Here is a 17116-nt window from a genome sequence, read left to right on the forward strand (position 1 = left end):
AACTAAACTAACTATATAGCTAGGGAAGTCAGGTCGATCTCCTCAGGGAGGCAAGATATCTGTAGAAGTCCGTCTATTTGGTCACAAATGGGGGGGGGGGGGATTGTTTGAATTGTTTTCTAAACTACGAAGTATAAAGGGAAAGAGAAATAAAGGGTAAGAGCAGTAAAGGCAAGAAATAAGTTTAAACTATCAGATAGAGAGGAACATGTCGGGAATTCGGTTCACTACGGTAGTCCAGTGACTCAGCTGTAAATGACTCAGACGAATCAATGTAAGACGGATGTGGAAAGGTCCTTTCGGTCCACTTTCTATCCTAAAATACCGCTAACTTAACTTTCATTCCCGTCCAGGTAGTCTACTGTTCATAGCAGGCTTATTTAGTCCAATCTTTCGATCTAGGATTAATTTTAGCCAGATTAAAGAAATGACTCAGAAGCGTGCACTCAACTAAGTCGATAAATACAATTAAATTGCTATGGTGACAAGATCTCACAATTAATTCATCTATTTCATTTACTACATCGTCACATTCCTACCGCAGATCCCCTAATCCCAACATGAAAGGGGTTTAGCTACTCATGTCGCTAATTAAACTATCAATACTAACAGCAGATAAATTTCCAGCATTCAACATATAAAATGTAACACCCCACGGTAATTGAAGAGGTCCAGTGATAGGCTTAAATGACTAGTGCTTAAAGGGATTGGAAGTACTACTCATATCAACAAAGTGCACATTCTTTTATGGTCATCCATGCGAAAGAACTCCAAAGTTAAGCGTGCTTGACTGGGAGTAGTCTTAGGATGGGTGACCTCCTGGGAAGGTTTCCGGGATGCGCATGAGTGAGGACAAAATGCGCTGTAAAGGACCCGTGTTGATCTGTGGGCCATGTACACAGCCTGGTGAGCTATCATAAGTAACCGCTCCCGTAAATTTGAAGACCTTTATTATATTATAAAAGTAATATTTTAATCTATTTTAGTTTTATATTAATTTATTTGAAATAAAATTTATTTGATAAAATATAATCTTATTTTATTTTGAAGAAATGTAATTATTTTTGATAGTTTAGAAATGTTTAAAAGTGATTTAAACTATATTTAAACCTTTTCCCTTGATAAAATAGATTTCGGATAAAAGTCGTAAAATTGGGATTTTCCCATTTCTTACGGTCGTTGGGTAAACGAGTTTGGATATTGGGCATATGAGTACTTAATCTTTTAGTAAAATCGTGTTTAAGAACTTTAATTTTCTCGGAAATCGCGTTCGACGAATATTTCTAATTTCCGTCGAAACGAACCAAAACGTAAACAATTGAAACTCACCCATGCACCCTCCATCCTCCATGGGTCTCCTCTTCATCTTTCATTTCCTCAATTCTCATTCTATCACTCCCTTCTCTCAAACACCAAATTCCTCTCAAAACAACCTCCTTACAATCCCTAAATCCACCATAACTTCTTCATTTCTCCACCAAATCGCATAAAAATTATATATTCGGAATCCTCTCTTCAATCCTCATCTACTAGTAAGCTTTATTTTCATTTCCCCCAAATTTTGTTTAAGACACTTTTTTTAGGGTTTCGAATTTAAGCTTAATAATTGTGTTTTTGTTGTTCTTATAGGTGAAGAATATGAAGATGAGTTAGGAGACTCATATATTGTTGAAGATGAAGAGTAATTTTGGGGTTTAGAAGCTTTCTCAAGTTATTACTTGTCTCTTTGCTAGCTTAAGGTAACTATTCTGAGTTACTCGACGATTTAATGTCACATTAGTGTTGTTTATGATGTGTTGGATGCTTATGTGATTGATAACATGTTAACTTTAATTTTCACATGAATGGTTGTTGTTAAAGTTTGTTAAATATGTTGTTTTTCACATGTTTAAGTGTTGAAACGGAATGAATATTGTTGAATGTTGCTTGAATATGTAAACTATTGATTTCCTCCCAAGTATACATGTGGAATTCCTTGTTAATTACATGTTCTTGTTCAATCGGATTGTAATGATAATATAAGATTGACTTGAGGATGAAGATTTAGTCCGTATGTGTCGTGGTAATCAGGCCTTTGCCGCAGGCTCCGGCCACCACCGCAGGCTCCGGCCACCACCGCAGGCTCCGACCGACACCGCAGGCTCCGGCCACTATCGCAGGCTGCGGTTTAGGTCTGACCAGTTTTCGTAAAATGGCCATAACTTCTTCGTTACTTGTTTGTTTGAGGCTTATGACCTACCGTTAGAACCGTAAGAGGATAAGCTATCATCTCCAATTGGTTTCACCTTATTTAGATATTTAGAACTCAAGTTATGACCGTTTGAAATTGACCCTTGTTATAGTCGAGTACTAAACTTGTTGTTATAGATTGGGTTTTGAGAGTGTCTTGTTGGGTATGCATCTTAACCTTGGCTCTAACACTTGTGTATGGTGTGTTGAGACTCTTTTATCATGGGAGTACTAATTTACCGTGATGTGGGCCAAAGTAGGCCAAGACTCTGAGCTGGGCCAATTTGACCAAATGAGTTTGGTCAAACTCGGTTTAAACCGGTCAGCCTCGATTTGACCAATGACCCGTCGCGGGACTTGGGTCGAGGGTTTGTCTTTGAGGTGAGATTGGTTGATATTGAATGTTTCATATTGATGCCTTGATATTTATGATTCAACATGTTGGTAGCTTGATGTTTTAACCATATGAGCATGATTATTATTTCACATGTTGGTTGTTGGATGCTTTGGTTGCCTTATGCTTGAGTCTTGTTTGCCTTTGGCCATTTTAGCTTATTCTCATGGATTATGATATTGATGGTTAGCTATAATTTGGTTATTGATGACATTGAGGATATGGTTGGATTGTCTGCTGAATAGACATTTATATAGCCTTTCACATGATAGAATGTTAGCATTTATGTTTGAAAGTTGGACTCTTTGCCCCTCTTATGGTTAAGTGGGTGTCCTACTTGTCTTAAGTGTTGTAGGCTAAAGCATTCAGTTGGGACTAGGTCCTAGGTGAGTGACTTCGGTCGATGTCATAGATAGGCCCTTATAGTCTTTGACGAGTGTATGTTTGCGGCTTAATAGCCTTTGTGTCTTAGCTTGGTGGGCTTATATCCAAGTTAGGGCATGACCTCCTGACGTACTCTTAGAAGTATGTGGTCAGCTTAAGTAGTAGCCAACCCTTTGGTGGACTCCTTAGGGGTACTCATGTGTGTGATCATGGGTCTTGGAAGCGGTATTTTCCGCATGTCGCTAGGTCTGCGCAGATTTAGGACTAGGGTGTTTACCTTACCTCGTGGTATAGACTCGAGTTACAGAGTGACTATTGACTGTGCTAGGAACTTATGCATGTCTCTAGATATATTGTCCTTTCTTGTTTGATGATTCTATGAATCATAGAAGGTGAGATGCAAGCCGGCTATGGTTGATAGAGTTTGAATTCCTGGATGTTATGTGATTCACATGATAGTGTAGTATGAGTCGGTCTAGTATTCACATGCTAGGACTATGTGTTGTCGTATTGTTGTTCACATGATAAGCATGATTGTCTAGCATCTATATGTTAAGGCTATGTGTTATTCATATTCATGTTCTTATGTTTACATGTTATATTAATTATGACATTTCGTGGCTGGAGGACTCGGAGTTACTCCCACCGATCGTGGCTTTCGTATTTGTATAAAATGCGATTGACTGGTAGGTGATGCATATATGGGGTACATGGACGAACTAACGAGCAAAGTAACCTTGGGACCTAGATTGGCTTTATTTTATTGTGACCCTTAAACACTTTTTATGTTATATACCTTTTAGGGACATATGTCTCCCTTTTTCATATTTGGGTTGTATAACTTTATTTCGCGACTTTAGCGATGTTTTATGTATGAGATTTATTTTAGACCTTGCATGTTTGACACCTTCCCATTTGGATATTTTTACAACAGTTCAGTTTCGTTTCGGTTTTAAAAATTACAGGTTTTTACCCAAATGAACCTATTACAAACATATCCATGCAGTTTTTATCTACAATTATGTGTTTACTTTTCCGCAATGAATGAGGGTGTCACAGTTGGTATCAGAGCATATTTGCTCCCGATGCACGTTTGTGCACCCCAATATAAATAACTTGACCTTAAAATAATAAACTTGAGAGATGGGTAGGATGGGTAGACTTAGGACCTTATGTTGTAGTCTCTTTGTGATTGCTATTTATTAGGTGCTAATTAGTGTTCTCTTTTGCAAGATGGCTCCTACAAGAAACGTTGATAATGCAATCTTACAAGCTCTTACTCAGATCCTCCAGAACCAGCAAGACATACAACAAAACCTACAAAACCAACCTCCTCCTCCTCCCCCTCCTCAGTTTCCAGAAGGTGAAAGACCCGATTCTTACACTTGGGTGGCAAGTCAGTTGACTCGAAACAAGACTCAAACTTATGGTGGTGAAGTAGACCCGGTGGCACTCACCAAATGGTTTCGTGAATTGGAGAAAAGCTTTGCCTTGTATGATGTTCGTGAAGAAGACAAAGTGAAATTGGCTTCTCATTTCCTTGTGAAAGAAGCTGATAGATGGTGGTCTATGACTAGTCCTACTTCCACTCTTGAGCCTGGCTTTGGTTGGGATCGCTTTAAGGATCTAGTTGAGGCTAGGTTCTATCCAAAAGAGCTGAAACAACAAAGGCTCAAAGAATTTATGAATTTGAAGCAAGGAAGTATTTCTGTCCAAGCCTTTACCGACAAGTTCAATGAACTTGCTCACTATGCTTCTAGACTTGTCAAAAATGAAGAAGAAAAGGCTTTCTTTTACCTTGACAAGCTTACTCCAAAGCTTAAGAGCTTGATCCGTAGGGATTCTACTTCCTTTGTCTCAATCTATGATGATGCATTATGGGCCGAGAGCTCTATTCGGGCTATTGATGAAGAGGCTCGTGCTTCTCATACTTCCCTTGGCAAGAGGCCACTCTACTCCACTTCTAGGCCTTATGTTGCTCCTTCTAGACCCTTTGTGCCTACTTCTTCCCCCTATTATCCTAACAAGAAGAGGTTTGTTCCGAGTGGACAAGCAAATCAAGGTGCTCGTGTTCTATCTCCTAGCAACGACAAAAATCCTAAGGGTCGTATGTGCTATCATTGTAAGAACCCTTTGCATCCCGGAATTCGTTGCTTTGATAAGCAAATTGTGTGTTTCTCCTGCAACAAGCCTGGACACAAGGCTAATGAGTGTCCTGAGAAGAAGACTACTACTACTCCTGCTGTTCCTGAGAGGCCGAGAGGTCGCATCTTTGTGATGAGCCGTGCTGAGGCTGAGGCACACCCAGACATAGTCACTTGTACGTTCTTAATATTTGATGTCCCTTGTTTGGTTTTATTTGATACCGGTGCTTCTTTGTCATTTATATCGATGAAATTCTCCGACAAGTTACCTCTTGAACCTTCACTTGGAGATAGTACATCAATATCTTTACCCTCCGGCGACATCTTCTCTTGTTCTTATTTTTATTCGGATGTCCCTATATCGATAGCGGGATCTATTTTACCGGCTAATCTCCTTCGATTTCCACTTGAGGAGTTTGATGTTATTTTGGGCATGGATTGGTTATCTATCTATCATGCTCGATTTGAATGTCGAGATCAAAATATTGTTCTTAAAAGCCCTTTGGGTACTCGCGTATCTTATCAAGGAGTTAGAAAGCAAACTGGTGTGAAGTTGATCTCGGACATGAAAATGGTCAATGCGTTGAAGAAGGGTCATCAAGCATTTCTATGTGTAGTGACTACTTCTAATTCTCCTTCTCTTCCTCCCTTGAAGGATGTTCCCATTGTTTGTGAATTTCCGGATGTATTTCCCGATGAATTACCCGGGATTCCTCCTGAAAGAGATGTTGAATTTTCTATTGACCTAGTTCCCGGAACCGGTTCTATTGCTAAAGCTCCTTATCGTATGGCACCTTCCGAATTGAAGGAGTTGAGAGTTCAACTTGATGACTTGATTGAGAAAGGCTTTATTAGGCCTAGTGCTTCTCCTTGGGGTTCCCCCGTCCTCTTTGTAAAGAAAAAGGATGGATCTATGCGACTTTGCATTGATTATCGTGAACTCAATCGTGTGACAATCAAGAACAAGTATCCGCTTCCACGGATTGATGATCTCTTTGACCAATTGCGTGGTGCTTCTACTTTTTCCAAGATTGACCTCCGATCGGGTTATCATCAAATTCCGGTTCGTGAGTCCGATATTCCTAAGACTGCTTTCAGCACGAGATATGGTCATTTCGAATTTAAAGTGATGCCTTTCGGATTGACTAATGCTCATGCTATCTTCATGGATCAAATGAATCGTACCTTTAGTGAGTACCTCGATAAGTGTGTGGTGGTGTTCATTGATGATATCTTGATTTTCTCAAAGAATGATGAGGAACATGCCCTACACCTCCGTGTCATCTTAGACATTCTACATCGTCAAAAGTGGTATGCTAAGTTCTCAAAATGTGAATTTTGGTTGCATCAAGTGACTTTTCTTGGACATGTCATATCCAAAGATGGTGTTATGGTAGATCCTTCTAAGATTGAGGCCGTTGTTGATTGGAAGAGTCCGAAAAATGTGACTGAGATTCGAAGCTTTCTCGGTTTGGCGGGTTATTACCGTCGATTCGTGAAAGATTTCTCTAAGTTAGCTAGACCGATGACTCAATTGTTGAAGAAGGAGTCTAAGTATGTGTGGACCGATGAGTGTGAGAATGCCTTCTTAGAGTTGAAGACTAGGTTGACTACCGCTCCGGTGTTGACCTTACCTGAGGATGGTGTGGACTACGATGTTTATTGTGATGCTTCAAAGCATGGCCTAGGTTGTGTCTTGATGCAAAACCGAAGGGTTATTGCTTATGCTTCTCGACAGCTGAGAGTTCACGAGGTGAACTATCCGACTCATGATCTTGAATTAGCCGCCGTGGTACATGCCTTGAAGACATGGAGGCATTACCTTATTGGAGTTCATTGCCGCATTTATACCGATCATAAGAGTTTGAGGTGTATCTTTACCCAGAAAGAATTGAATATGAGGCAAAGAAGATGGCTAGAGTTGGTGAATGATTATGATGCCGAGTTGATTTATCATGAAGGAAAAGCAAATGTGGTGGCCGATGCTTTGAGTAGGAAGACTAGTCACTCTTTGAGCACTATCCGTGTGTTACCTGATGAACTTACCACGGAATTTCAAAAGTTAGGGATAAGCCTTGTTGGGAAGGGCTTTGACTATCTTAGTGCCTTGAGTGCAGAACCCGACTTTTACCGTGAGATCCGTACTTGCCTACCTGAGGATGCTACTTTCAGGTCCATTCAAGCAAAAATCCAACTTGGGCAAGCTAAGGATTGTGTGGTGGATAGTGATGGATACCTTCGTTACCAAGGTAGGATGTATGTTCCGAGAGTAGCCGAGTTGAGGAAGAAGATCCTTGATGAAGCTCACCTTTCTCCTTACTCTATTCATCCTGGTGGTGACAAGATGTATAAAGACTTGAGATTGATTCGGTGGCCTAGGATGAAGATTGATGTCCTAGAGTATGTTAGCAAGTGTCTTACCCGTCGAAAGTGAAGATCGAGCATCAGAAACCCGGAGGTTTGCTACAACCTTTGGATGTTCCCCTTTGGAAGTGGGAGTCCATTTCCATGGACTTTGTGATGGCTTTACCTAAGACTGCAAGCGGAAAAGATGTTGTTTGGGTAGTTGTAGATCGATTGACCAAGTGTGCTAGATTTATACCTATCAAGGAGACATGGAACTTAGATGTCCTAGCTGGTGCCTATGTGAAGGAGATAGTACGCTACCATGGAGTGCCTAAGGATATAGTTTCAGATCGTGACCCGAGATTCTATTCCCGTTTCTGGACTGCTTTGCAAGAAGCCATGGGTAGTAAGCTGCGATGAGTACCGCTTTTCATGCCGCTACGAGATGGACGGATCGAGAGGACTATCCAGACTTTAGAGGACCTCCTCCGTGCTTTTGCTTTAGACTTCCACACTTCTTGGGAGAAGTGCTTACCTCTTGTTGAATTCTCCTACAACAATAGCTATCATACTTCTATCAAGATGTCACCTTATGAAGCTTTGTACGGTATGAAGTGCCGTAGTCCTGTTTCTTGGGATCAAGTCCAAGATGCTCATGTGTTGGGACCCGATTTGGTGACTGAGACCATCAATCAGGTTCAGATCATTCGAGAGCGTATGAAAACCGCTCAAGACCGACAGAAATCTTATGCCGATGTCCGTCGTCGACCACTTGCCTTTGAGATTGATGATCGAGTATTCCTTAAGGTGTCACCTATGAAAGGGGTGAAACGGTTTGGCGTGAAAGGAAAATTGAGTCCCAAATACATTGGACCTTTCCGTGTGCTTGAGAAGATTGGTCCCGTTGCTTACCGTTTGGAGTTGCCCCCGAATTTGAGCAAGGTTCATAATGTCTTTCATGTATCTCAGTTGAGGAAGTACATTAGTGATCCGAGCCATGTTATTCAAGAAGAAATCCCAGATTTGGAACCTAACTTGGCTTTGAAAGAAAGGCCGATCCGAATCCTCGAAAGGGCAAACAAGCAACTTAGAAACAAAGTGGTGCCCCTAGTTCGTATCCTTTGGCGTTGTGGAAATGTCGAAGAAGAAACTTGGGAGCCTGAATCCTCTATGTTAGCTAAATATCCCGAACTTTTCTCGTGAGGTGATTCTCTTTCCTTTATCTAATTCTTGTGAGTTTTAGCTATCCTTTCGAGTGTTCCTCTCCTTCTCTTAAATACTCTCCACGTTAGTAGTCCTTGCCTAGTTGTTTAAAAGTCGTAGTTAGAGTTTGGTCATAGCTAGTGGAGTTATTATCCTTATTATAGAGTTTCGAACTAAAGACTTTTGGAAATGTTTTAATGTTTTCCACTGGTCTTAACGTCAATGAGTGGTAAAGCTCGTTATTGGAGACGTCCGATAATTAGTTTTCTCATTTGTTGGTGTAAAAATATATATTTTTATGTCTTTGATTTGGAATATTGATGTTCTTGGACGGCCGACGAGGATTTTCCGTTCCATTGAAAAGACACTTATACTTCATACGTTCATATTTTGAAGATTTTGTTTACTTGATTTTAAGGAGATAGACCTACATATATACAATGTTCCTTCTTCTAAGTTTCGGGGACGAAACTTCTTAAAAGGAGGGATGTGTGTAACATCCCGTAAATTTGAAGACCTTTATTATATTATAAAAGTAATATTTTAATCTATTTTAATTTTATATTAATTTATTTGAAATAAAATTTATTTGATAAAATATAATCTTATTTTATTTTGAAGAAATGTAATTATTTTTGATAGTTTAGAAATGTTTAAAAGTGATTTAAACTATATTTAAACCTTTTCCCTTGATAAAATAGATTTCGGACAAAAGTCGTAAAATTGGGATTTTCCCATTTCTTACGGTCGTTGGGTAAACGAGTTTGGATATTGGGCATATGAGTACTTAATCTTTTAGTAAAATCGTGTTTAAGAACTTTAATTTTCTCGGAAATCGCGTTCGACGAATATTTCTAATTTCCGTCGAAACGAACCAAAACGTAAACAATTGAAACTCATCCATGCACCCTCCATCCTCCATGGGTCTCCTCTTCATCTTTCATTTCCTAAATTCTCATTCTATCACTCCCTCCTCTCAAACACCAAATTCCTCTCAAAACAACCTCCTTACAATCCCTAAATCCACCATAACTTCTTCATTTCTCCACCAAATCGCATAAAAATTATATATTCGGAATCCTCTCTTCAATCCTCATCTACTAGTAAGCTTTATTTTCATTTCCCCCAAATTTTGGTTAAGACACTTTTTTTTAGGGTTTCGAATTTAAGCTTAATAATTGTGTTTTTGTTGTTCTTATAGGTGAAGAATATGAAGATGAGTTAGGAGACTCATATATTGTTGAAGATGAAGAGTAATTTTGGGGTTTAGAAGCTTTCTCAAGTTATTACTTGTCTCTTTGCTAGCTTAAGGTAACTATTCTGAGTTACTCGACGATTTAATGTCACATTAGTGTTGTTTATGATGTGTTGGATGCTTATGTGATTGATAACATGTTAACTTTAATTTTCACATGAATGGTTGTTGTTAAAGTTTGTTAAATATGTTGTTTTTCACATGTTTAAGTGTTGAAACGGAATGAATATTGTTGAATGTTGCTTGAATATGTAAACTATTGATTTCCTCCCAAGTATACATGTGGAATTCCTTGTTAATTACATGTTCTTGTTCAATCGGATTGTAATGATAATATAAGATTGACTTGAGGATGAAGATTTAGTCCGTATGTGTCGTGGTAATCAGGCCTTTGCCGCAGCCTCCGCCACCACCGCAGCTCGCCACCACCGCAGCTCCGCCACTATCGCAGATGCGGTTTAGGTCGACCAGTTTTCGTAAAATGGCCATAACTTCTTCGTTACTTGTTTGTTTGAGGCTTATGACCTACCGTTAGAACCGTAAGAGGATAAGATATCATCTCCAATTGGTTTCACCTTATTTAGATATTTAGAACTCAAGTTATGACCGTTTGAAATTGACCCTTGTTATAGTCGAGTACTAAACTTGTTGTTATAGATTGGGTTTTGAGAGTGTCTTGTTGGGTATGCATCTTAACCTTGGCTCTAACACTTGTGTATGGTGTGTTGAGACTCTTTTATCATGGGAGTACTAATTTACCGTGATGTGGGCCAAAGTAGGCCAAGACTCTGAGCTGGGCCAATTTGACCAAATGAGTTTGGTCAAACTCGGTTTAAACCAGTCACCTCGATTTGACCAATGACCCGTCGCGGGACTTGGGTAGAGGGTTTGTCTTTGAGGTGAGATTGGTTGATATTGAATGTTTCATATTGATGCCTTGATATTTATGATTCAACATGTTGGTAGCTTGATGTTTTAACCATATGAGCATGATTATTATTTCACATGTTGGTTGTTGGATGCTTTGGTTGCCTTATGCTTGAGTCTTGTTTGCCTTTGGCCATTTTAGCTTATTCTCATGGATTATGATATTGATGGTTAGCTATAATTTGGTTATTGATGACATTGAGGATATGGTTGGATTGTCTCATTGAATAGACATGTATATAGCCTTTCACATGATAGAATGTTAGCATTTATGTTTGAAAGTTGGACTCTTTGCCCCTCTTATGGTTAAGTGGGTGTCCTACTTGTCTTAAGTGTTGTAGGCTAAAGCATTCAGTTGGGACTAAGTCCTAGGTGAGTGACTTCGGTCGATGTCATAGATAGGCCCTTATAGTCTTTGACGAGTGTATGTTTGCGGCTTAATAGCCTTTGTGTCTTAGCTTGGTGGGCTTATATCCAAGTTAGGGCATGACCTCCTGACGTACTCTTAGAAGTATGTGGTCAGCTTAAGTACTAGCCAACCCTTTGGTGGAGTCCTTAGGGGTACTCATGTGTGTGATCATGGGTCTTGGATGCGGTATTTTCTGCATGTCGCTAGGTCTGCGTAGGTTTAGGACTAGGGTGTTTACCTTACCTCGTGGTATAAACTCGAGTTACAGAGTGACTATTGACTGTACTAGGAACTTATGCCTGTCTCTAGATATATTGTCCTTTCTTGTTTGATGATTCTATGAATCATAGAAGGTGAGATGCAAGCCGGCTATGGTTGATAGAGTTTGGATTCCTGGATGTTATGTGATTCACATGATAGTGTAGTATGAGTCAGTCTAGTATTCAAATGCTAGGACTATGTGTTGTCGTATTGTTGTTCACATGATAAGCATGATTGTCTAACATCTATATGTTAAGGCTATGTGTTATTCATATTCATATTCTTATGTTTACATGTTATATTAATTATGACATTTCGTGGCTGGGAAAACTCGGAGTTACTCCCCACTGACTGTGGCTTTCGTATTTGTATAAAATGCGATTGACAGGTAGGTGATGCATATATGGGGTACATGGACGAGCTAGCGAGCAAAGTAACCTTGGGACCTAGATTGGCTTTATTTTATTGTGACCCTTAAACACTTTTTATGTTATATACCTTTTAGGGACATATGTCTCCCTTTTTCATATTTGGGTTGTATAACTTTATTTCGCGACTTTAGCGATGTTTTATGTATAAGATTTATTTTAGACCTTGCATGTTTGACACCTTCCCATTTGGATATTTTTATAACAGGTTCAGGTTTCATTTTCGGTTTTAAAAATTACAGGTTTTTACCCAAATGAACCTATTACAAACATATCCATGCAGTTTTTATCTACAATTATGTGTTTACTTTTCCGCAATGAATGAGGGTGTCACATCAAAACTATAATAAAGTTGCATAAGGAGTAAAATAGGGCAGAAATTAAATGTAACGAAACGAAGAATTAAAACAAACAAAAGATTAATTATTATTAAGAGACGAGAAAGGAATTACAATCAAGCGAATCCGGGGTAAAGAACACAAAATCCGAGCAAAGTAAATCCGAGAACAAGGTTACAGTGAAGAAGAATGTTTAACGCAGTAAAGTTTGATAAAAGCTAAGTAGTGAATAAAATGTGATGTTAATGACCTAACTAATGCGTGCTTAAAAAAGAAAATAATTAAGTTTTGCGGAATAAAACATAACACGGGCTAATTAAAGCCCATAATAGCGAAAACCACTCGATCGAGTGGAATAAAACCACTCGATCGAGCAAAACCTCAGCAGCATCTACTCGATCGAGTAGATAGTTACTCGATCGAGCAACTCATCTTTCAGCAACTTCAGGATCGAGTAGAAAACTACTCGATCGACGAACCATGGACGTAAAAACCACTCGATCGAGTGGTAAAACTGCTCGATCGAGTTCTTAGTCTTCAAATCAGCTCAAGTCCGTGCCCAACTGCCTCGTAATGCGTGTCTCGACGCTTCCCAACGCAGTATCTCACTCTAGAAAATCTCGTCTCCTCTAAATGCATGCAAAAAGGACGAAAAAGAGTACGATTCCACTACTTTCGCGTTCATTTCTACAAAATGGACAAAACGAACCAAAGTAGCCAATTCGAGGCAAAATACTATAAAAACAGTATAAAAATGCATAGAAATACGTGCTGAAATAGGCTAAAAAGACTATATAAAATGCACGTATCAACTATGATACCTAAACAACTCAACAAGTATCCAACAACAAGCAAAATTACATAAAAGTTAGAGGTATAACATTGTTAGATCTAGGAAATACCTACCATATTGTAAAACCTATAAAAACTGTTCACTTACACGCGACTATACTAGTATCATACACCCAAGTCATGGCCGACTTCAATGCAAATCATCTTTCCCATTTTGTATTTCATTACTTCTCCTTATGACACATAACCACTACGATATAAATTATTACCAATTTTCATTATTTAAAGTGAGGTACGTTACAAGATTAAGGTGATGGGTCTAAACTCTAGTGTGAAGCTAGATTAAAATTATGGAGTAGCCGATTAAGTTTCCTCATGTTATTTTATACTTGTGTTATGGTCCATATTTAATAATTTTGGGTAGCACAAACTAATAATTTTAACCATTTTTTGAAAATTTGGGGTAGTGAGTATTACTCTTTCCTACTAGATAGGTTCTCCACTGGATGGGAGACTGGATGGGAGACAAGATGAGACATAAAAGTGGAATAGGTAATCTCAACTTCTCATGGCTTAACCAATACGTATCCAATTATTATCACTAATGTAATTTGCCTTCAAAATCCAAATCAAGCTCATTTTGAGGCTCATGTTGTACTACCAAAAGCGAAGACTCAAAGTCCGAACTAGCAAAAACGTCACCAAGTATCCCAAGCTCCGGATATTCACTCCACCCATCTGAAAGCCCTAACAATGGAACACTATGTACATTATGAAACTTCCCAGTCAGAATAAGATTAACGTCGTCTTTTATCGAAACCATAAATTGTATAGTTTCATCTCCATTATTCACAACAACCTCTTTGAAACTTATTTTCTCATTATTCTTACACGACCTGCGAAATTTCTTCATTACCTCATTGTCAAGTACGTTATCATTGTCGCTCTTAGGAGGCTTTAGCCATATAACATGTAACCGAACGCAAGGATGATTAGAAAATATTTTACCATACGCAAGCGCTTCATAATCATCCGCCCCACCTATGAAAACAATCCAGATCATATAGGCGTCTTTCTCGATGACATGTTTTTGAGAGCTTGAACGGTCAACTAGGAGACCAACCGAGCAAGGTGCCTTTTTTAGGACCATGTTGATCACCTCTCTTATAGCCAAAGAAGATTCTATAATTGTTCCATCAGGACCAGAACTTATGTGGAAAGGTAGAATGACTAAGCCTACCGCCTTTTCATATGCAAGGTTGCATATATCGTTATACATAGTCTCATATGGTGATATTGCCACATAATGTTGAGAGCGAGTCTTACCATCAGTGTCTCGCTCAAGGTGCAAGAAAGAATTAACTATACGATTAGAACGATCAATGTTTGAAAGTAGAGAAGAAATCGATGAGACTTCATGGAGAGGAGCCATGATCGGCATTGCACACTGGCCAGTTAGTTGCAAGAGCTGAAGGGCAAGTATTGAAATCGGGTTTTGTTGAGTGCTATAGAAAGCCTTTAGGAAGTGAACTAGTCCCGGAAGGGTCTCTTCTTTGTGAATACATACTAATATCAGTAGCACTTCGCTGTTTTCTTGGAAATCTATTACGCCGCGTCTTATAATTGTTGAATATTGTGTTGAAGGCTCATATAATAATCTTACCAATGGTAATAATACTCCCATTGTAATCGAAGAATACAGAATTAATATTGCATAGTGATTTGGAGTTAGGCCCTGCAATATAAAGAACATGTTATTAGTATTTTTTCAGATAGTATGTAGAATCATACCACCACTATATTATTAGAGAAATAGTGGAGTCCTATAACTCTTCAATAGAAAAGAGGTTTTGATGGGCACTATAATAATTTGAGTCATTTTAAGTTTAAAACTTATGTGCTTGACCAATTGATATAAAAAAGAGCAAATGTTTACCCCTGTTTTAAACGATGACAGAATGGAAGGAATGTCGAGGACTCCTCTAGTAGACATAATGAGAGCCAGCGAAGTCGCTTGTGAAAATGGAAGACGAAGAAAGCATGCAGGGATAATGACACCAAGAAATTTGCCAATATAGCCCATTACAATTATGATTACAAGCCTATATGAGCGAACATCAAGAGTTTCTTCCAGTAATGCCATAGGCATTCCACAACTGATCACAAAAAATGGGAAAAAAATATTACTTGTAAATGGATCCAATCTTTCGGCCAAAATCGTTAATAAGGGCTCTTCTGGCAATGTTAATGCCACTAAAAACGGAGAATATGTTTGCTCAAAAGTTTCTCCCAGTAACGCCATAAAAAGAATTACTACGACGATCATCACAAAGTGGGTACGCTTTAGGGGTATTCCTTCTTTCTTAAAACTAACAAGGTATATTATTAAGGGCCGGAAAACAAAGAATAAAAGAACGTAATATAAAACAATAAGGCTTTTTAATGCTGTTTCGGATCCTCCCATTATGGGTATTATAACATTGAATACTATAATGCTGGCAAACATAACGGACATGTCTGTAACCATGGATGTTGAAGAAGCCAATTGGCCCAGTTTCGAGTTGCTGATACGGAGGTCATTGAGGTGGCTTGACGTGCTTAACAAGTAATTTGAGGCATTAATTGAAAATATAACCGGTATTACCCTTTGATTAAATTGTTGGTGTGTTGTATTGACTGTAATATAAGCTGCAAAGCTGAATGCAAGAGAAGTAAACAAGCCTGAATAACTTAGAATGAATGCTTTCTTGCCTGTTTTTGTTAATTTACCCAAGTTGATGGCCAATCCTAACACGAATAGTTGTAGATAGAAGCCTATGTTTGCGAGCACAAATGCTATTAAATATAATGATGGTCTATTTATTGCGTAGATATTCACATATATCCCAAAAATCGGCCCAATTATAAAACCCGCCTGCAAAAACAACCGCAAATAGGTTATACAACATATAGAGACATCAAAATAAACAGGATTTGAGTTCATAACAAATCTGTCAGAAAACAAACATCACATACTCATATATATCTTAGCTCAATTGACTATGGTTAATTAGGGTTTTATTATCCATGCGTCTGCATTTAATCTTAAGTACCATTTTAAAAGCGAGTTCGCAAACTTGGTTGGGACTTGGGTACATAATCCAAAAAAAAAAGAACGATTTTAAAAGCGATAATAGAATCAGGCTCATTTTACAATTTAAAAGTGATCTCCATGCGAAATTTGTCTGTATACATTCCGACTAAGTTAACATTAACCAATTTCACCAACAACTGCAACAAAATACAAGACATGATGGTTGATAAACAACACTTTACACCTTACCCCTATTTAAGCACAAAAAAAGCCATTTCCAGATGACCCAAAACAAGAATCATCATAATCACATTCAAACATATAGATAGAGAGAAATTAAAAAACTTACAAGCAATTGGGAAGCGAAGGGCATATCAAGAGGTTTGAGCAATGTCCGTACGAATCGATACAAAATAAGGAAAATTCCGACGTCGAATAACAGACCCGATGAAACTTTGCGAATAATGCCACCAAATACATTGCTATGCATCACAAATCCTTGGCATGCTATTGATATTCCCTCTGTTGTGTTACCTTCATTCCATGCAATGGATGTTCTATCTCCCATTATTGATAATTGTATTTTATTTTATTTTTTGGTACAAATTGATAATTTTATTTATTATTTGCCTTTTTTATGTTCCTTTTCCATGCATGAATATGCACTTGTGAATAGAACATGTCATATAATATAACTTCAACCTTGAAAAAATTTACGGAATCTGGAAGAGATACTTGATTTTTGACAAGTCATCTAAAAAAAATAAGGAATTTACTAAATAAATTTATCAAATCAATATATTGGTTGAGTTCTCATATGGATGTCTCGTGAGACGATACACATCTTTCTAATAACTTTGTCATATCCAAAAATCTTCTCATAAAATGTTGTATGAAGAGCAGAGGGCATGCAGAAGCGTCATATATTAATTA

The 17116-nt window shown here is 38.3% G+C and overlaps 1 protein-coding gene across 1 annotated transcript; it reads right to left on the bottom strand.

Annotated features, from left to right (window-relative positions):
• Positions 1 to 13711: 13711 nt before the first annotated feature.
• Positions 13712 to 16751, bottom strand: LOC141651312 (cation/H(+) antiporter 14-like). The gene is made up of 5 exons (XM_074459030.1): positions 16533 to 16751; positions 16304 to 16380; positions 15615 to 15806; positions 15047 to 15266; positions 13712 to 14845 (listed from the first exon to the last, which is right to left on the bottom strand). Exons 1-5 carry the CDS (start codon positions 16749 to 16751, stop codon positions 13712 to 13714), a joined length of 1842 nt encoding a protein of 613 aa, XP_074315131.1.
• Between the last annotated feature and the right edge of the window lie 365 nt (positions 16752 to 17116).

The sequence above is a fragment of the Silene latifolia genome, chromosome 4 (genome assembly GCF_048544455.1).
Source record: "Silene latifolia isolate original U9 population chromosome 4, ASM4854445v1, whole genome shotgun sequence".
NCBI lineage: Eukaryota > Viridiplantae > Streptophyta > Magnoliopsida > Caryophyllales > Caryophyllaceae > Silene > Silene latifolia.